We start from the raw sequence: 20,750 nt of genomic DNA, 5'->3' as shown, positions 1-20,750 counted from the left end.
TGGGAGAGGAAGAAAATCTAGCAGTGGAGCCCGTTTCCTGAGGGGTTCCCTGCTCGCTCCTTCCTTGAATTCGTGCAGTTTGCTGTTACACTGGAGCGGCGCACAGAGTGTGAGTATTGTGTGTGACAGGCTGCTCCTCCTAGGACTCCCATCTTGCATAAATCACTTCTCTTATGCCTCTCTATAAAATTTAAATGACATCTGAAAGGAAGGGACTTGCCAGCCCCGTCCCGCTGAAATATTCAAGTTGTTTTACATTACGTTGGTATCGCTCAAATCAAAATCTCAGCCTTTAGGATGGGACTTGTGACCACCTAAAAATTAGGGCACAGCATCCACAGGAGAGATTTTGGAGAGAAAATGTGATATTATTTCTTACCCTAAGGCTATGTGAGCTTTTGATTTTTTTTCTGGTATCTCACTGGCTGCTGTGTCTTTTCATTGAAAGCAATAATTGCTTGCAGTCCTTGGGTTTTGGGTCAGCAAAAAGGGCAGGTTTGGGTCTGCTTTACATTCTGGTCCATGAAGAAATTGTCCCTTGTCTAAAGTGATTTTCCTTCAAACTGTTAGGTCTTGGAAGCAAGTGTTTTTATGAGACAAGGTGGTTCACTGGAATACTTCACCCTGTTTTTCCTCAGAGGTATTTCAAAGCACCGGTAAAATGTCATCTCCTTTCAGAGTCTCTTTGTGTTCTGGGAAGGTTTAAAAACTCAAATATTGAAAGATAAACAGGCTTTGCAATCTAAAAATTGTAAAGAGATTTGAATGATGAGACGGTAACACAATGGCAAAATTTGGTGAATGCCACAGTGGCACAGTGGTGAGGCTGGTGAAGTTTTGGGAAGTTACAGCAGTTAGCAGAGCCCACCCCCAAAACAAGCAGGGAAAGGTAAATGATATGAAATGGGCTGAATGTTAAGAATGTAATGAATGATGTCCGTAAGAAGTGGAAAAATATCAGGGAGAAGAAAGGAGAAATGACAGGAAAGAAGGACATTCTAGGAAGATGTGGAGAATGCTTCCCTCCCCTGTAGCGAAAGCATTTTAAAATAACTCCTGCCATCGTGGATTTTCTCCTTTTTCCTCCTGGAGGTAGAGATACTCCCTTTAGCATGGCAACACAAGGAAAACCCCATCCTTTCCTGCCATCCTGGATGACATTTTCCGTACACCTGCAGACCCAAGGTGGAAATGCAGCTGTGATCATGTCTGCATACGCTTGCTACAAAAGCTCCAGTGGGGTGGCTGCTCCTTGTCCCTGAGAGGAGAGCTCTCTTGAGGTACAAATCTGTTTTCCCAGTGCAGATGCTGGGGTGGGGAGGGTGGGGTGGACACGACAGGACTTGTGCACGTAGCTCGTGGGCACTTCAGTCTCGCTGTGCTCTGCCTGCAGACGTGGGAGTGGTGCCCAGGGTAATCATCCAGGCAAGGGCAGGGAAAAGCATCCATGGCTTGGCTTCTTTTCAAGTAAGGTGTGCTCCGAAATTCTGCCTCCCTCCGTTCCTCATCGTGGGGAGGGAAAGTTCTGCACATTAACAGGGGGTGAAGCAATTTTTTCTGCCTTTGTTCATCCTCGTTTCCAAGAACAGTGTGTCTTGGCTGTCTCAGTCCTGTGGGAGCTGGTAGGGGCTGAGGGATTTGGGATTTCCCTGGAGCAATCTGCTTTTGCAGGGAGGGCCCTGTCTTGAGGCTTTCATCAAGATCTTCCACTGGCCTCTTGAAGGTGAGGGGAAGCTGGAGGATCTGTAGTGTGCTGTGTTAAAAAGAGTTGCAGGCTTGCTTTCCTCTTTGTTTTTAGGAGCCTCCCCTCAGTGTGAGGCTCTCTGGTGTGTGTTTTTGTCATAGGAAGGGAACCAGGACACCAGCTGGTTCATCACAGGTCCGGTTTATTGAAGAAAGCATCAAACACTTATACAGCAAATAATAAGCTTATGAATATTCTGTAAGCCAAGCAATCTATTGGTTAAACTATACCATGAACTCATCCACATTCCTTTGGAACTCTACCTCTCACGCCTCACTGTCCATTTCTTTATCATACTCCCCAAGGACACGTTACCTTGCACCTGCAAGATTTGGAATTAACCATGGTCTTGTACTTTTCCATTCTCTATCCAGCTGCATTCTCAACAGACACAAAAAGGCCTCTGCCTGCAAAAGGGCCTCTGCCCTAGTTAGGGCATCTTTACCACATTAATTCGGCTGTGTCCTCTCTCCTCAAGCCACTCCTTGACAAAACTCTCCACATGTTTTGAGGAGGGGGTGCTGGATGGCTGCAGTTCCCCCTGGGTTTGGCTGCTGTTTTAGCAGGTTTGTCCTGGAAGGTGATAATGCAGCCCCTTCCCACTCACCTGTCACTGCACATCCTCTGCTCAACATCCCCTTGTGCAAGGTCTTCTGTGCATTCCTAGAAACAGGAAACAGTGATAAATGACATCAGTGAGCTAAAGCTCTGCCATTTCCAGCCCCCTGCCATGGGCAGGGACACCTTCCACTGGACCAGCTTGCTCCAAGCCCCATCCAGCCTGGCTTTGAGCCCTTCCAGGGCTGGGGCAGGCACAGCTGCAGTTCCCAGAAGCTGAAGGTTGCATTCCTAACAGGACTTAAGCAGCTGTCAGGTGGATTCCAAGTGCAATATTTACTGCACTGTAGAAAAGAACCCCAAAATACTTTGTGTTCCCAAGCTCCTGAAAAATGGGCTGTGTCATGATGGCAGTTTCTTTCTTCCCAGAGCCTGAAGAAACAACATTGCTCACGGCCCTGAGAGGGGAACAGCAGGCTCAAGGTGAAGGCTGTGCTTTGGGGCAGGCTCTCCTCTGGGCTGGTGCTGAGCCAGGCACCACTGCCCCAGGGAGCCAGGGATGTTTCCCTGCAGGCAGGAAGGGAGGGAGCCTGCTGCCAGCTTCACTCTGGTGACCCACATTGCTCTCCTTTTTTCCTTTTAAGATAAAGGTAACTCAAGATGCAGGGAAGAATGTGGCCTCTGGAGGTCAAATGAAATGATGGATGCAGGTGTGTGGAAAAGCCATCCATCCACGCTGGTGTGCACAGAGCTCTGGGAAGGGTGCCAGTGCAGAGGAGTGGAAGAGCTGTGCAGGAAAGAAAGCTAATTCATAGTATCCAATCTCCCAGCTCAGTTTTTTTATTTTGCTGAGGGGGAAAAAAAGGAGGGAAAGGGGAGGAAGGAAAAATACAACAGAGTATTTTTCTAAATCCCCTACTCTTTTTTGGTATCAGGTTGTGCTTGGTTTACATGCTGCTGGTTTTGAAAGCATAGGGAGTAACAGGTAGGGAGACACCTGAAAGTGTTGGAAGCACCAAGGCCTTGCTGATGGGAGTTCCCACTGCCATGATCTTCAGGAGAGATGGGTGTACTGAAACCAGGATTGTGGCTGGAGCTGCTCTAAGTACCTGTAGTTCAGGGAATGTTCCTTTGTGCTTTGCTGTAATGTTCTTAGAAGTAAGTCTTGTGCAGCAAGGGAGATTACCCTGCCTTTGCTCTGGAGGGCTTCTTCCTTAGATCTGAGTTAATCCCTGCAGTCAGATGGATGCCATTCATCCCTGGTGTGGGATTTCCGTAGCTCTGGGGAGGTGCCAGGCTGGTGATGGCACGGACGGGGTGAAGGTGGGGAAAGGAGAGTGTGGAATCATCTCCCAGGTTGTACAGCTGTGTTACAGGGGAACCTCTCCCTCTCCATGCTGGGCTTTTCCTTCCTGGCCCGTTCAGTAGAGAGGACACTTCCCTCAGGAGCGTTTCCTGTGCCGCTTCTCCTAAATCTCTGCATTCTTCAGGGAAGCTGTGAATCGTTCAGGGAACAGGCAAGCCCTCAAGTGTGGGACTCTTCTACTTTGAGACCTTCTCCAAGTAGATGCACACGAATAAAAACTTAAAACCCAAGGATCCTGCTGGAACCTGGAGTTAAAGGCATTGTGAGATGTTCCCGTGTAGAACTTCATGAACAAAATATTGGAAAATGGGATTTCCTTCTTTGAGGAGGAAAAAAAATTAAATTAAAGCTACCTAAGCTGCGCAGTGGTCAATCTGTTTCACATCATCCTCGAGAAGGAAGAGAAGGAGATTGCAAGGAAGAGTTCTGCCATATCACAGTGTCATGATTACATTTGTAATGAGGCAGCAATTATTCCTAACCAAGCGTGAAGCAGCCTGACAGGAATTGGCTCACACCATGCCAGGGAGCAATCTTCAGCCTGGCAAATATCCACGGCATGGAGAGGGATGTGAGCAGAGCCCTGTGCTGCTCCTCTCACTGAATCTGTGTGGACAGTGATCCCCGAGGCTTCATGTGAGCCAGAAAACACATTACCAAGCGCTGCTGCAAGCTTATTAAAGAGGGAGAGTTAAAATGGTTAACTAAAGCACCTTCTCAGGTATTACCTGGTGTAATACCCAGCCCATTCTTGCTGCCTCAGGACGGAGGGAAGAGGCATTTTCTTCCTCAGCCTGAACTTAAGGGATGCATATGCTTTGCCTCTGCTAAATATTTCACGGAGCAGCTTCTGTAGATTGAGACATCACTACAGTGAAGGAGCCAAGTGCTTTGCTATAAAACTGTCCCTGTTTTACCCGATGGGCACTGAAGAGATTTAGGAACCCCCAGTCTGCTTTCAAGAGTCTAAATAAGTGCTTCTGCATGTGCTCCCTCGTAGCCTTGCTGCTGCAGCCCCCATGACGGGCTTGCTGTGTAAATTGTTCCAAGATTTATTCTGAGAGAGATGTTCAGTACTGAGGAGGGGGTGAGAGACAAAATTCATGTGCAGGAGCTCTAGAGGTTATGGTAATCTTTGTCCTTGGCTTGCTTCTCCTGTGGACAGTCAAATTTTGTAAAATCAGTTTTTCTATAGAAGGGTAAAGGGAACAAATTGGAGAGATGCTCCAGGTATGGATCATGGTTATTTCCAGAGCAACTCCTGACATCTCCCTGGCACTGTGCTGGAAATCAGGTCCAGAGAAATCATGGTGGTGTGCATTGAAAAAATAAATATGCTTAACATGGGATTACAGGACTTTGATTTTAAATAAATGGTTTTTTTTGCCATGACCTTGCACACAGTGCTTCTGAATAATGAAATCAAAAGGAACTGTTCCAGCATGAGCTCAGAGACATGTGCAATTTGCTTCCTGTTGAATGCTGCCACTTAGCAATGGATAATGTGCTTTATTTCTGACTGATGGCCAATCATGCTAATTATTAGACTGGTACTTTGTCTGCTGAGGCCACCCCATGCCCTGTTTCTCTGTCCATCTTTTATGTGCCTCAGAGAGGGAGTTTCAGTGCCTCACAGAGCTGCTTTTTATGCCTTCTTCTCTGGAAAGCCATGGTTTGTGATCCATCTGAGCAGCCTTTCCAGCCCTGGAGTTACCTTTTCCTCCCCTGCACCTTCTGGCCATGGCTGCTTCCCTGTTGGTGTTGTTCCACAAGTTTTGCCTCTTCTCCCTCAGTCTGCTCACCACTCTTGGACAGGATAAGCTTTTGTAACCCTGGCACTTTCATTTCATAGAGAGAGGGGCAATTAGCTGTAGTTCTCCTGAGTTGTTTGGTGGGTTTTTGTTGTCACTGGAAAAAAATAATGATAATTTTTAAAGCACGTGTGACCCAGTGAATGCCAAGGACTGTGCTGCTTGACTTCTCCCCTCCTTCCCCTCATGCTGGCCCTCTTGATCCCAATGAACTTGATTCCACTTCACAGCACTGAAGCACACAAACACATCTACCATCTTTGCCCTCTTCAGGATATTTTAAACCTGATTTTGTTTTTTGGGCCTGTAGTTTCCCTGTGCCAGAGTCAATTAATTGACTCATTTGTAAGAGAAGGCAGCAAGGAGCCTGTGTTCGAGTCAAGCACTGAGGTGTCACCCACTTTCTGCTGCCATTATTTCCATTTGGTTTTGGACATGAGACTGTCACCTTCTTGAATCTCAACAGCTCCCAGTGAACCAGAGCCATACTGGAAACAGTTCTGGAGGACGTGAGGACACTCTGCACATTTCCTTATTCTACAGGCTTTTCTTCATCATGTTTGCTCTTTAGGATTAATGACTGTCCTTTGCTCTCCAAGATTAATGGCTGTGCAGGGATCCTCTTTCCCTTTGGAAGGAAGGGAGAACCACTTCATTAATCTGCTGCCCAGGGAGCTGAGATGGAAGATAAGGACATAAAGGGCTGTGTTTTCTGGGGGCTGGAAGGGACATTACTGTGCTTGGACCCACAGTGACAACAGCAGGGTTTGAGGTGTGTAATTCCTTGCTTGGGAAGGACACTTCCTGAATATCTAGCCTGGAACTGGAGATAGCTCTACATTTGCTGACATGGCTTGCAGAATTGCTCAGGAGTGGATTGTTGCCTTCAAGAAGTGGAATTAGAGTTACCTTTCACCTGGTGCAGAGCTTCTGAGGGCCATCACTGGTACTGAAGGAAATTTCCTTCCTCTGCTGAATCAGCTGCAAGGGTTTTCATGGCCTGATGGGATTTTTTTTTTAAAATTTTTATTATTATTGTTAGAAAAGGGATAAAAGGCTTAGTCTGTCTTGTTCACTCTGCCCTGAGATGATGCAGTTAACACGGCAGCATTTGGCCCCCCATAACCTGCACTCCAAACTGAAATCCCACATCCCCCTGGCAGTCTCACTTCACCATTTGACACATCTGTGACAAACCAAAAGGCATTAACCTTTCTAAAAGAACGCTGCTGCTCCCAAAATATTGAACAAAGACCTCTGTGTGCTGATTTAAATCCTGGTTAGAACCAATCATTTGAAACCATAGTTTTACATAGTGCATTTGCTTCATTTGGGGCCCTTTCCTGGTGGCTGTGTGAAAGATGGGATGAAGATTACAACAGTACCTAAGTATTTGAAGAATATTTTGGAATATCTTATCCCTAAAATATCTCAGGACTGCTGGGAAATGTTATTTTTAGACTCTTGATTTTTACGAGGCTGGTACAACTGGTGAAGGATTATCACAGTTGGAAAACGTGGCAGACTGTTGAACTGTGAAAACAGTACCTTGTTTTACTTTATGTAACTTCTTAATTCCCTGACTGGAAGAAGGGGAGAGCTGGTTCCCATTCCTGGAACAGCGTGTTCGTGTTGCTGTGCTGTTAATCAAGCCCTGTGCTTTGCCTTAGCTGCTCTGCCTCTCCTAGGACACGGGACTGAAGCTGAGCTGAATTTCCATGTGATTCCCGATTTCCTGTGTCCCCGTGTTGCTCTCTGGCTGTGGGCATGCTGGACCGAGCCCATTGAAACCCCCTCGTCAAGGGGCTTCTGTTACCTGCCAGCAAACACCACATCTAAAAACACACTCAGCAGAGCAACAGCTCCCCGTTGCCAGAGATAAAACATCAAATCCGAACCCCGTGGACACTGGGAATCCTTGATGTGGCTCTGAATTGCTTTCATCTCCTCATTGCGCCACTAATGGGTATCCCCACAGACCATGCCGTGCTCTCCGTGCTTCCCTCTCCTTGGCGCTTCTCCTGCCGATTTTCTGGCATTGTCAGGTAATTGGAGTGGAAATGTTGAGGTCGAGGAGGGGCAGGTGCAGCTGTCTGAAGTTCCGATAGCCAGTTGTAAAAGCACTGCTCCAAGAGATTGAGGTCTTTCTGTGCTCTGGTTCATGTGACAGGGTGACAGCAGCAAACCAGGAGCACTCCCAGCTGCTCTGGGCTCCCTTGGCTCCATGTCTGCTCTTTGGAGCTTTTTCTTTGCTTTTACTGCTTGTTGTGTTCTTGCCTCCTTCTTTTATCTTTTTCTGAATCCTCATCAGTATTCTCCAAACCCATCACACCGTGCTCCTGTGTCTCCAGTTTTATCTCATTTTGTCTTGGTCTGGCTGTCTGCAGGCTCAAAAGGTTTGGGAGCATTTCCTGGTTTTTTGGCCCCTGTTCTGCAGGCTGGCCCAAGTAATGTAGATGTATCTCTTCTTGCAGCGTGGTGTTTTAAAATTCAGTCGAATTAGGTATCATTTCTTCTTTTGATGTAGGGAAATCCAGGGAATTAATAAATTATAATGGTGCTGCTTGGTGTTTAAGGAATCCTTTCCATCTTCAAAGCGCTCTCTGCATGGTATTTCATTATTTATACTGTTAATTATATTAGTACTGGTAAGGAAAAAGCCCCTGAAATTGTCATTGATAGAAATACACTCTCAACAGGATTGGAATCCAGCACTTAGATTGCAGCAGATAATTTGTCCAGCGAGGAGCAGAGCCTTGGAGAAGATGCCAGGCAGGTTTCCAGCAGTTCTTTGGGTGTCTACTGCAAAGTCTTGCTCTATGCTTGGAACTGCATTGCCTGGGAGCTTTGAGGTGTCCTTGTGCCTGCTGGGTGAGCACCAACAAACTCACAACAGGACAGGCAGGTGGCAGCCAGACTTTCCAAACTGGACACTTTAGGTCTGCCGCCAGGAATCCTAAGCTAAATGTTGAATTGTCCAAAGAGCTGGACACTGAGTGGACCCGTGAATTGCTTGGGAGACTCTCATATCCCAACAGATCAGGTGGTACTTTCCTGACTATTAACTAGATAATGAATTCTTTAAAACTCTGCAGGGAATTGTTGGTTTTGATCCTCTACCTGGCAAAAGGAATTTAGAAGCAGCTGATTTGAGCCCACAGACAGGAGCCAGCCTGCTTGGGCTGTGATAGAAACCAGGGGAGGAGGAAGAGCAAAGAGGGGTTTTCTTACCACAAACGTGAGCGTTTAAGTCTAAAAATGTGAATAAGGGTGGCTCTGTGCTGACATTGTGCCATGAGGTTCCTTTGGTTATTATTCCATGGAGAAAATTATTTTCCTTTTTTAAAGGTTTTACTAAGCATGAGAGATCAGAGGTGAAGGTTTGGGAGATCCAGAGGATGGGGCACTGAGTGTGTCCCCTCCCTGCCCACTCCTGGTGACCCTGTGGCTGCCTTCCCTGCCAGCTTTCCAGCACAGAGCTCTGCTGCAGCCAGCAGGATGAGTTAACTCCAGGGTGCGTGTTAGCTCCAGCTTGGCACACACATCGCTTAACCTTCATTTCTTCCCTAAGTGCACCATCAATCTGCTGACAGAGATGATGTCAGGCTTTCTGTTCTGCAGCCCTGTGTGCGCCAGGGGAGAGCCAGCTGTGTTCCTGGGCAGGAATTACCATCCCTCTTTGCCTTGCCCAGGGGCTGTGCACCTTCTAAGCTCAGCACTGCCACTGGTGTGGGAGAAATGCTTTTGGAAAGCAGGGCAGAGACCCAAGGAGGTTTTTTTTGGTAATATTTTTGGCCACCCCACTATTTGCAGATTGATGTTCTTGAAGTGCCTGAGCAAGTGGTCTGCTTTTTCAGGATATTTTTTCTCTCATTAAGCGTCCTAATGGGCCTTTAAGGCACATTTCAGTGTTTTATCATTATGCTTAACAGTTTTAGTAGTTAGCTGTAAATGTGCTCGTGGCAGTCAACTGTTAATCATCCTTCCTAAGTCCTGCCTAGCACTGTGAGTATATTGAGGTAAATCACTACACGGTGTAAATGAACAGCAAGGTCTGGTCTCCTTAGGGAAGAGGCTGGATGACTGGGCTAGGGGCTGTCCATGCTGCCCAGGAGAACATCCTGTGTGGTGCCAGTTTAGCCCAGTGTTTGTCTATACAACAGGGACAGGGATTGTCTGGCTGCAGGCAGTGTTTCAGCTGAGAACTGATCCTCCCCTTGCCCTTTTCTTGCGCAGGCAGCGTGGGATCGTGACCTCAGCGGGGCGGGAGTGGAAGGGGGCCAGGCACGGCCGGTGCAAACCCTTGGGAATTAGCTGTGGGTGTTCCAGCTGGGCGCGCTGATGGAGTGCTGGTGACAGCTGTTTCCAGATGTTTCAGGCTCTCTGCATGGCCAGTCTCCTCCGTGGTGTTTGGGAATACAAGTGCCCAGGTAGAGCAAAGCCACCTCTGCTGCCTCAGCACCAGCTGGGATCAATCACCCTGCAGCGTGGGCAGTGCGAGCCTGCTCACAGGGAAGTTTTCCAGGGATGATGTACTCACCTGGGGCCCTTGGAGGTTGGATTGTGTTGCTGTTGAGCCGATGATTGGCCCTGCATGGCCTCGTCTTTCAGCTGCGTTTTGGAAGCTGCTGAGTGACAGGTGCCAACACAGGGCCCGAGAAGCGTGTGGGAGGGAGGGGCTCCGTGCAGTCCGTCTCTGTGGAGCTATTTGAGCTGTGCTGTCAGGACAGGACGTGCCCCGTGCTGCATGGGCCTGGTTTCCAACTCCCTTTGCAGAACAACACCTCGTGGAAGCCGGATTCCTGCCAGGAGTGCCGCTGCCGGGGCGGCGTTGTCACCTGCCAGCCTACAGTCTGCAGAGCCCCTCAGTGCGACTTCCAGAAGGTAAGGGCTCAGTGCCTGTGCTGCCCAGAGCCAGGGCTCTGAGTGCCCGCACTCCTCCTTGCAGTGACAACGCCTGGTGGGGGAAGCCTTTGTCCCCTTGGCTGCAGCAGGGCCGGGTGTTGGAGCAGCTGGATCCCAAAGGGAGCCCCTGGACTGGGCTCCAGCCTCCCAGCATGAGCCCCCCTTCCTTTGGAGGTGGGGCTGGGGCTCCCTGGAAGGTGCAGATGGGCACTTTCCACTCTGCTGAGCAACAACAGAGCTGAGATTGTCTGTCCTCCAGTTGCTTCTTCCTCGTGATGGTTGCTGAGCTTTCCTTGTCTCCTGCTTGTCTTTGTCTGGGTCTTCATTAATTGGCCATGGGATTGGCCTTGCATTAACATCTGGATTGCTGGGGTAGAGTGCACAAATAGCAGTGAAAAAGAGTGTTTTAAAGAGGCTGTCAGGATAATTATATGGCTTTGTGAAGCAGGTTAAAATGTTTCCCAATATGACAGCACTAATGAGGAAATAATTTTGATTCTTACTAGTTTTCCCCATTATTGTTGCTGTGTATTGATTAAAGCTAGACTGAACAAGTAGGAATTTTTGTGCTGAAGAGGAGGGAGATCAGGTGCTGTCATGGCACATGTAATAATGAGTGCACTAGATAAAATGATAAAAATCAGATAAATGAAAAGGTAGCTACTTTAAAGCTCATAAAGGGAAATAGGTTTATAGTGTCAAGCGAAGCTGTGTGACTCCCTGACATGGGCAATCTCCAAGATAAAATGTTTAAGTGTTCCAAAAACATCTGGTCATTTAAACATTGAAAAGGATCACCAAGGATCTCATAAGAAAAAAATCCTTTCATGCTTCAAGGCTAAACCACCAACAGAAAAGCAAGGTCAAGAAATTGTCTTTCTCTATGGTTTATTTCTTATCTACTCATTATGAGATTTATGCAAATATGGCTGATCTTGTTTCAGCAACATCTGTCCCATGTTTCTCAGTGGCCTTTTAGTGAAAAACCTTGAGTTTTGTTTTTCATTCTTTGAAAACTGGTCCAGCTGCAGAATTCCCACCTGTACTCCTGGGGGTGTAAATTCTGCTGTTGTTTTGAGGGCACAATGTCAAACACACAAAGTGCTGTGCCACCTCTCAGAAAGCCAACATTCTGTATTTCACCTGAAACCTCTCGTTTCTGAGCTGAGAGCACCAGGTCCAGCCAGGCCTCATGGCTTCCCTTTCCTTTCAGAGTGCCCGTTTGATGCCAGCTGCTCATTGGAATGCTGTCTCTTTGCAGGGAGAAGTGCTGCAAATAGCCTCCAAGCAGTGCTGCCCGCAGTGCGCCTCCCGAGCCGAGGGATCCTGCCAGCACGAGGGACGGAGCCACGGCGTGAGTGCCCTGCCTGCCGCAGCTGGGACCCTCCTCACCTCTGTGGGCTCCCTGTTTGCTGCAGCCCTGGAGGCTGCTCTGCAGGGCAACGATGCACCTCTGCATTTGTGTCCTGTCCCTGCCAGAGAGCGGAATTTAGCAGGAGTTTGGCCAGCAGCTGTGTGTCCTGCGTGGCTTAATGGGAGACATTTCCCCACTGATTCCTTCCCTGTGCTGTTTCTGTGCTTGGCCGAGGCAGTGCAGTAATATCAGAGGGGGAGCAAAGCACAGAGAGCTTGACATATTAGCTGTGCTCAGAGAAGCTTTCCTCTCAGCAGCCACCTATGCTGCCAGAGATTGATTGCTGCTCTGCCACCTCGGTTCTGTGTTCTGTAATCCTGAATTATTCACAGAGCAGGTTCTGGGATGTGGTTTCACCCAGGGCGGCTGAAAGGCCAAAACAATCAGAATAAGTGTCTGGAGATGAGGAAAAAAATCAAGATTCACGGGTAGTAGTTGATGAATCATGTCAAACAACTGGCAAATGTAGAAAAATGACTTAACAGCAAACTCAAGTCCTATGTGTGGTCTCTTACAGACTTTTCTGTTTCGCAAGAAGCAAGTCAGGTCCAAACTCAAGAAATATGCTGAAATGCCCAGACATATTTGCAGGGCTGTGCTCTCCACACCTGAGATGGGTGTTGAAACCCTCTGTTCCAGCATGAGGCATGGCCAGCATGAAGCTGGTACAAGCTAAACAAAATCTGGAACAGGAGGGGTAGCATACCCATCCTCTTCTCGTGTTTCTTTGTGCCTGTCATTTGGTGGCACTATGTTTTATCATAATACATTACATTTCTTCTTGTGCTATTTCTGCATTTTCCTGTGCTGTTCTCCTGCTGCAGCTTTTGTCTTTTGGCTCTTTTTGAGCCTGTTCCTTGGGCAGGCATCCCCACAAAGAAGATATGGATGTATTCGTACCTCAATTGCATTTCACATCCCAATCCTGCTGCCACGTGGTCAGAAAGCCACTTTTTATCAGTGCCCAGCCTCATCCTGGAGAGAGGAGGAGCTTGCAGGGGGACAGGGCTCATTTCCAGCTCTCACTGTGCCCTTGGTTGTGTTGTTGTGTTGTGTTGTGTTGTTGTGCAGCACGGCACGCAGTGGGCCAGCTCGGCGTGTGTGCGCTGCTCCTGCGCCCACGGGAAGGTGACCTGCAGCCCCAGGAGCTGCCCAGCCCTCGCCTGTGCCCCGGGGCAGCTGCAGGACACTGCCCAGGGCTCCTGCTGCCCCACATGCGTGGGCCCTGGTGGTGAGTACTGTCTGAGCTCAGAACCTCCTTTTAGCCCCACATCTGGTTTTGTGCGGTTTTGTTGGGGACGCACTGTGAGAAACTCCCTTTCTCTCCTGCTGATTAAAAATCTTTACATTTTTAATGGCTTCACTCATGGGCCAAGAGGTGGGGGCAAGCTTTGAGCAGGGAGCAGATGTGCCTAATGTTGTCCTCATTTTGGAGATTAAAACGGGGAAAGAAACCTCAGGTATTCCCTGTGCACTTGGACTGCACGTTCCAGAAATGCTTCCGCAGCTGTTGGGTGCCTTTCCTTGTAGAGTCCCAGGGGGAGTGATGCATCCAGAGCTCTTAACTCACAAGGCCCTGGGAAACTGGAGGAATTGTTACCCTCTTAACCTGCTTTGGCAGTTTGGGATTCTGAGATGCACAGGAGCTGTGTTTTAACTACGGGTCCTTGTTTTCCTGTCTCTTAGAGCCTTGCTCCTTTGATGGCCGCGTGTTCCGGGATGGCGAGGGCTGGAGCCTGGGCCGGTGCTCCAGGTGTGTCTGCAGGGACGGTGCAGCTCAGTGCTCCACAGCTGCCTGCCAGCCTCTGCTCTGCAGCCAGGTCAGCCCCTCCAGCCCTCTGGGAACGCTCCTCAGCCCTCCCTTCCTGCGGGCAGCCTGCATTTCTCGTGCTGGGGAGCAAACCAGCAGGCGAAGCTCCTGGGCGACATTGGGTGGTTTGGGAAAGAGATATTTGCCCTGCAGAAATGGTGTGGAGTGACGGTGAAGCCTCTGTATCTGCTCCCTAATACCTTCTTTCCTATAGTTTCATTTTTATCATCCCTTTGCTGGTTAATTAGGCAAAAATTATGTATAAAGAAACTACTTTTTGTTTAAAAAAATTGATCTGGAGTTAATCAGGAAATGTTTTTATTTCTGTTGGGTGAAGGAATGAAAACACAGGATTTATAATGGGGTTTAACTTTACAAATTTTCAATGTTTGGTTTGCAGCTGGAAAGCTTGATCTGCAGATTTTGTTACTTTTTTTTTTTTTGTACAAGAACTCTAGAAGTGCATTTGAGAGTAGTCAGCTGTGGGTGAAATTCCCCTTTTGCCTTCAGAAATACAAGGCAACTTGAGCTGAAAGAAAAGTCTCAGAGCAGTGCTCCTTCTGTCCGTTTGTGTTTAGAAAACAACAAAACTGGGAAGAGGAGTTAGGCAAGCTCGTGGTTTTAGTCCAGTTAGGAGAGGTGGGACACTGCTGTCTCCAAGGTCTTTGCTGTGGACAAGTGATGAGTTTTTAGCATTTATGCAGCCAAAACCCTACAGACTCTACACAGCATTAACACAGGGTTAGGAAAGGCAGCAAACTGTTCACAGCACTCCGGACTCAGGGCAAATCACTCAGATTTTGGAATTCTTGTTGTTGTGTTGGAGGGTGTGACTGTGCTCTTTGGATCTTTTCCATGGGGCCCATGGTGCCCTGGTTTTGGGCCCCTTGGTGCACTCCTTTGCAGCAGCATGCCTGGGGCTGCTTCCCTGGAAATCCTTGTCTCTGACCTTGACTTTATGATTTAGGGACTGCCATTTTCCAGGTATTTTTGATATATCCAGTGATGAATCCAGGAGCTCCCTGAATGAGAACTCTTCACTGAGAAAATCAAAAGCAGTACTCACAAACCTTTTTCTCTGTTGATGCATTCCCAGCTTTCCGTTACTGGACAGATGTTTGGACAATTAACACTTTTTTTTTCTTTTTTTTTTTGATAGATGAAACCCCACCTGTTAGTGTGTGTGTATGTGTGTGTGTGTTAATTGTGTTTTGCTTTGTCCTGAGATATTCTATTAGTATTCATTTACAAAGTAGTGTGCATTAAAAGGAATTTTTGCCTGCTTTAGATCCCTCCTCTCCCACTCCAAGTGGGCAGGCGTTACCTGCTGAGCCATTGCACTAATGTTTAATCAGCTAATCATCAGGACCTAATTTATGGAATCAGGAGGGACTGGGTTGTTGCTGGGATGTATTTGAGAGTAATTGGGTGGCAGCATCCAAGTTAATGCAGCAGAAAGCCAGTTCTGATGGTGTTCCAGGCATCTCCTACCAAGGACAGGTCCCACTGGAAGGGACATTAGCAGGGTGTGCAAAGAACCTGTTCTGATCTCAGCCAAACCAAAGCTTTTCTTGCATGGGCCTTTATCTCTGTCCCTTCCTTTGTTCTCCACTCCACAAAAGCCAAGACAAAAATTCTCCCAGGATTAAACTCTCATCTTCCATCTTTCTGATAACTTTGCTCTTCCCTAGGAGCTGAGGGAGAAGAATGCCAAAAATTCCAGTTGCATGCCACCAAAATACACAAAAAAAGTCCTTTAACTCAGCTGGGAGATTTTGCTTGGTAACTTTTGTGCAAAGTCTTCCACTGTTTCTTTGGGAGCTCAGGGTTTGACTGATGAGCAGTGCTGTTCCCAGCTGTAGGATGTACATGGACTGGGAGCAATGGAATTAGCCAGGTTTTGGATGGTTGGAGTTGAGGCACACAGGAAAATTAATATTGGTGTGAAGTGCCAGCATTTTCCAACATGATTTAAATCTATCATAAAAAAAATTGAAATTGGAAAAATCCAGTCTTAAGCATAATTTAACATCTGCACAGACAGTCTGGATGGATTTAACTAAAACAGTGCAGATGCCTGAGAGGTGGTGAGTGTAAATCACACCTTCAAAACCTCAAAATGTGGCAATTCCAGAAAAAAACTTCTCTCATCCATCTCCTGCCTTATTGTGCTTCCCTGCAAGCTGTATAATTATTTTTTTCCTCTATATACCTGAATGTAAACACTTTATGTCATGTGTATGAATTTATCTGCATCTCTCCATCTATTCACACCTCAGCTGCCATCTAAATAAGCACAGAAAATGAGGTGGAGAAAACATCTTTAAAGCCTTTTACTCTGCTCCTGTGGGGCCAGAAGGAAGCCCTGAGTGGCAGAGGGTTATCCCATGGACGCTAAATGCCTGGAATTCCAAGCACTGATGTTCATGCTTTCTTTTCCTTGTCTCTGCCTTCTGCTTAGGAGGAAGTCATGGTTCTGCCTCCTGGGAAATGCTGCCCAGAATGTGTCCCCAAGCCCTGCTCGGTGTCGGGAAGAACGTTCCAGGTGACTTGTGACAAACCACACCAAAACCACTCCCAATTTTTGGCACATCTCTCTTTCCCTTCTCCCCAGCCTCTGACTTTGTGCCAGCGCTGATAGCTTACTACAAACACTGCTTTTTTCCCTCCTGGCAAGGCAGGAGAGCTGAAAGAAATCAGGACTTGATAAGAATTTGCTGGCCAAAGCAGATGAGGCACTTTCTTTCCACATTCGTTTTGAAGGAGGAACGCAGAAAGCACTGGTGGTCAAAGTATTTATAGCTTTCATTGTGTCATCTGGGATTAATTGAGTGCATTATTTAATGTATGTGGGATTTTCTGTCAATGATTCTTTTTGGCTAATAATAGTAGTTTAGGCCTCCCCAAAGCCACTAGCTTGCAATTAATGAGCAATACACATCCACAGTGTGATCTAGACCTCAGCCCCTCTCCTTCCTGTTTGCTGAGCATGTAGAAATCAGCATTTTGTAGGGAAAGTTTATTATCTGATACAGACACGCAGAAGGAGCCATCATATTCCATAAGCAGCTCAGGTTTCTGGAAGGAATTTGGTTGTTTTCCAAGAGTGTTTAACAGCTCTATCCATGTTCTTTTCCAACAGCACGGGGAGCAGTGGCAAAAAAATGCCTGCACTACGTGTGTGTGTCAGAGAGGGGAAGCCAGGTGCCTGAGGGAGACCTGTGGCTCTGTCACCTGCGAGGAGGTACTGGAAAATCACCCACCCCTGAGAGCCCAGCTGCACTTGTGCTGTGCCAGGGGCCTCGGGAGCCCTGCTCACTGCTGGCTGCTGCTTCCAGGGGCAGAGCAAGGTGCAGCGCCCTGGGAAGTGCTGCGAGGAGTGCGTGTCTTCCAAAGGGAGCTGCTCGGATGGGGGCACCATCAGGTACCACGGGGAGATGTGGAACAGCACCCTCTGTGACTTCTGCATGTGCCAGGAGGGGGAGGTCACCTGCCAGGGAGCTGAGTGTGCCAAAGTGGAGTGTGCCAAGGTGAGAAAGGCCTTCTTCTCGAGATTTGGGATCTTATTTTTTTCCCCTCCCTTCTTCTTGTTTCTCAACTTGAGGCACTTGAAGAACCAGCCCTTGTTTTGTGCAATCCCCTCAAAAATATTTCACAGAGGAGAGCAAACCTGGAATTTCCCATGCAAGTTTGCACAGTGGGCTTCCACTGTGAAGCAAATGCAGTTAATTTAACTTGGATTCCCTCCCATGCTGTGTCTGCCTGCTGTAGTGGAGGGTCAGACACACAGGGGATTCAGTGGTGATCACTGGACTTACCAGGAGCTGAACATGGGGAAAATGTGCAGGTCAGAGATGGTTAAAAGCCTAAGAAATGTTCCTTTTATCCTCATTCTGCGTGCTGAAGTGGTCTTCAGGAAGGTAGCTGGATATGGAAGTCAGTGTTCTACTTTTCTTCATTTTTTCCATGTCACTCTCAGCGTGGAAGTGAGACTGGCAAGGTGTTTTATTCCCAGTGCTGTTTACTCCAAAACTAATACCCTCCCTGCCAGGTTATGTTGTATTTGCTCTGCAGTGGATGTGCAAAATGCATTAGATAGGGTTGAATGCTTCCCCCACATGCTTTGAATTGGCTATTTTTGTAGTGGGATAAGACTTCTGTGTTGTCTGTCACTGCACAGGCTGAGAGGATTGGGATTGGTCATCCTGGAGAAGGGAACACTTTGGGGTGACCTCATTGCAGTTTCCAGCACCTGAGGGGCTCCAAGAAACACGGAGAGACTTTTTGCAAGGGTCTGGAGTGACACAATAAGAGGCCATGGCTTCACACTGGCAGAAAGCCGGTTTAAATTGGATATTGGGAACAAATCCTTCCTGTGAGGGTGCTGAGGCCCTGGCACAGGCTGCCCACAGAAGCTGTGCCTGCCCCATTCCTAAGTGTCCAAGGCCATTTGTCTCTTCCAGCCCAAACCTTTCAGTGTTTCTGTGATCTGTTTCAATTGGTGGGTTCTTACCCGTTTTATGCCTACTGCTCCCCAGTGTCAGTGAGGAAAAGGGAAAGAATTGTGGCCTCCTGGGTTTTCTGCCTCAGTGGTGATGCTTTTCTGGTGACCCTGCCCGTGTGTGCTAACTCTTGAGCAGCAGCAGCAGCACCCTTGTGGTGTGTCTGAGGTCCAGCCAAAACCCAGCACAACGGTTTCACTGGATTAGCTTGTTTTAATGAGTGTTCAGAGGAGTAAAAACCCACACGTGGGCTCCCAAATGGGACACAAAAGGGCACATCAAGGCATAAAAGTGGATGTTCACCTGTGGCTGTGCCTTTGAAAGAGCCAAAATGCCCTGAGTGTGGGACCCAAAGTCACCCCTGGCGTGGTGCTGCTGCTGATCACGGGAGCTGAAACTGCTCAGAGAGATTTTGCTGGATGAAAAGTCATGGTTGCCATAAAATCTCGTGCACTTGCAGCTGTCTGAGCGAGCTGCCTGCGTGCTCCTGGCTGTAAATTGGATCATTTACACTAATGATGATGGCCTGCTGTCATGGCTCAGTGGGGAGGATTAGTTAATATTCATGCTCACATCTTGGGTACTGACAGAAAAAAATCCACTGTTCGGAAAAGCCAGGGGTGTCTTGCAGAACAACAGCTGGAGATGTTAATGTGCAGGTTCAAAACCCCTCAAGTCGTGTTCAGTCCTGGTGTGCCTCAGTAGTGCAAGGTGTGTGCATTAATTCATTACAGGAAAATGTTTGCTCAGAAAGCAATGCCATGTTTTCTTTCTCCTTTGTATTTTCCTTCTAAAGTTGCAGATCTGTTTACTCAGGCACCTGCCTCAATAAACCAGAGCCAGTGTGAAGCCAGGAGCTCTTGATTTCTCTTCTCACAAGGCACTATTAATTTCCTGGTCACATCCTCCTACTGGAAGTGTAATGAGGCCACAGATAGGAGCTGCAAGAGGTTCAGCTCCAAACCCTTTCAAACAAACTCGCCCAGCAAAGTGTCCATGGGGATTCTGACCTAATCCTCAAAAAGCCATTTTCAGCAGGCTGTGAGCATGTTCTCCACCTGGAATACGATCAATCTCTCTGCAGCAAAGCCACAAGTTATCTCCCACAGCCTCTCCCTTTTCTGAGCCTTGGCAGAGCAGCACAGCTGCATTTTTCTGGGGCTAGGCAAGCTGTGTTCCATGGATAGCTGCTCCCAGTTTTCCTATAGCCTCTGTTTATGGATGTGGGTGGGGATGGCAGAGTTTACAGTACACAGCAGTGACATGAGATCCAAACCCTGCCAAAGGCATTTTGGAGTAATTGAAGAGCAGCGATGTATAGAAGCAGCAGGGAGAGATTTGGGCTGTGTGTGGTCCTCGGAGACTGCGAGCCAGGTGGTTCCTCCTCTGTTTCCCTGCTCAGGAATGCACCAGGGAGGCCAGAGTGTGGCCTGGCTTAGGTGTTCTTCCTTGGTGACCCTGGCAATGACCAGTGCTGCTGCTGCCCCGTCTGTGTCCCGCACAAAGGCTGAGTGTGCCAGTGTGGCACAGGGAAAATGATCCTGGAACAAACACCCCGCTGGCATAAATCAGAAAAACTTACTGGTAATCCTGGAAACCAAAGCTGTTTCTTGTGAGCTATGTCCTGGTTCCCCAGGAAAAAGAAATCTCTCTCTTTTCTAAATATTCAGCTTCCACTTGGGCACAAAGAGTCGTAGTGAATTGGGGCACTTTATTCCTTTCTCCTGCTGCTAAATTCTTATCTTCAAACTGAAGTTATTTAAGTGGAATCTGCGGAGCTGTACAGTTGTGACAAAGAACAGGCTTTTTCCATCTGGGATAAATAGAGCATGTGCTTTGAAATTCTCTTGGGGAAGTAAAAGTAGAACATTGAAAAGGAAGGTAAGCCTCTATGCGTTGGAGTCCTGAGGTTGGCCTGGTGAAATCCCAGTGATCCATGGGAGAAAGGGGGAGTATTTCTCTGTGGGATTTGGGCATGAGGTAATGGCCTTAGCGCTGAATTCCGAGGCCTTTCCTGGGGTTTATTCTGCTGCTGCAATATTGGCCAAGCATGTTTTCCAACCTCTGCCTACAGAGGTGAAGAAGTGGGATAGGGAGAAGATAAGGTGAAATTAGATATTGGAGATTGCATTCCAGGGCAAGAGCTGTTCTGCCTCGGCATTCCACAGTGGTTTTGGCGGTGTTGATTCCGTTGGAATTGCTGCAACCTTTCTCTTCTTCACAGGGTGAAGAATTAATTCACTTAGAGGGGAAGTGCTGTCCTGAATGTATCTCCAGCCGTAGTGACTGTGTTTACAAAGGGCATACCAAAGCTGTGAGTACCCTTGTACAGGATTGCAGCAGGGACTAGTGAGTTCTGCTCACAAAGGTCTGGAGGGGCTGGCCCTCCCCCTCTGGTTCTACGAAGGATATTATTTGCAAGTGTGGTAGCAAAATAATCCATAAATATAGTCTGCAGATTGCTTTTGCAGTTTGCAGAAACACTTGTGTGCATCTGCTGCAGAATTTCAGTTTTCCTTGGTCTCCTCTGTGCCGCTCAATCAATCATTTTCCTTTAATATTTAATATTCCTACTCAGAGGTTTCCTGCACATTTCATAATGATAGTTGATTTTAATCCTATCAAGCAGAAGCTACCGAG

At 47.7% G+C, this 20,750-nt stretch overlaps 1 protein-coding gene across 1 annotated transcript in view; it reads left to right on the top strand.

The window, feature by feature from the left end:
- The window catches only part of FRAS1 (Fraser extracellular matrix complex subunit 1), a 102,136-nt gene that overhangs the window by 15,972 nt on the left and 65,414 nt on the right, over positions 1-20,750 (top strand). Inside the window, exons 3-10 of the mRNA XM_074542107.1 lie at positions 10,256-10,363; positions 11,646-11,738; positions 12,870-13,029; positions 13,485-13,618; positions 16,070-16,153; positions 16,751-16,852; positions 16,947-17,138; positions 20,335-20,424. Coding sequence (XP_074398208.1) covers positions 10,256-10,363; positions 11,646-11,738; positions 12,870-13,029; positions 13,485-13,618; positions 16,070-16,153; positions 16,751-16,852; positions 16,947-17,138; positions 20,335-20,424 — 963 coding nt within the window. The remainder of the gene's footprint in view (positions 1-10,255; positions 10,364-11,645; positions 11,739-12,869; positions 13,030-13,484; positions 13,619-16,069; positions 16,154-16,750; positions 16,853-16,946; positions 17,139-20,334; positions 20,425-20,750) is intronic.

This window comes from Zonotrichia albicollis, chromosome 5 (genome assembly GCF_047830755.1).
Source record: "Zonotrichia albicollis isolate bZonAlb1 chromosome 5, bZonAlb1.hap1, whole genome shotgun sequence".
NCBI classification, from domain to species: Eukaryota; Metazoa; Chordata; class Aves; order Passeriformes; family Passerellidae; genus Zonotrichia; species Zonotrichia albicollis.
Note: the sequence above shows the minus strand (reverse complement) of the source record. Positions and strands in the feature narration are given on the sequence as shown.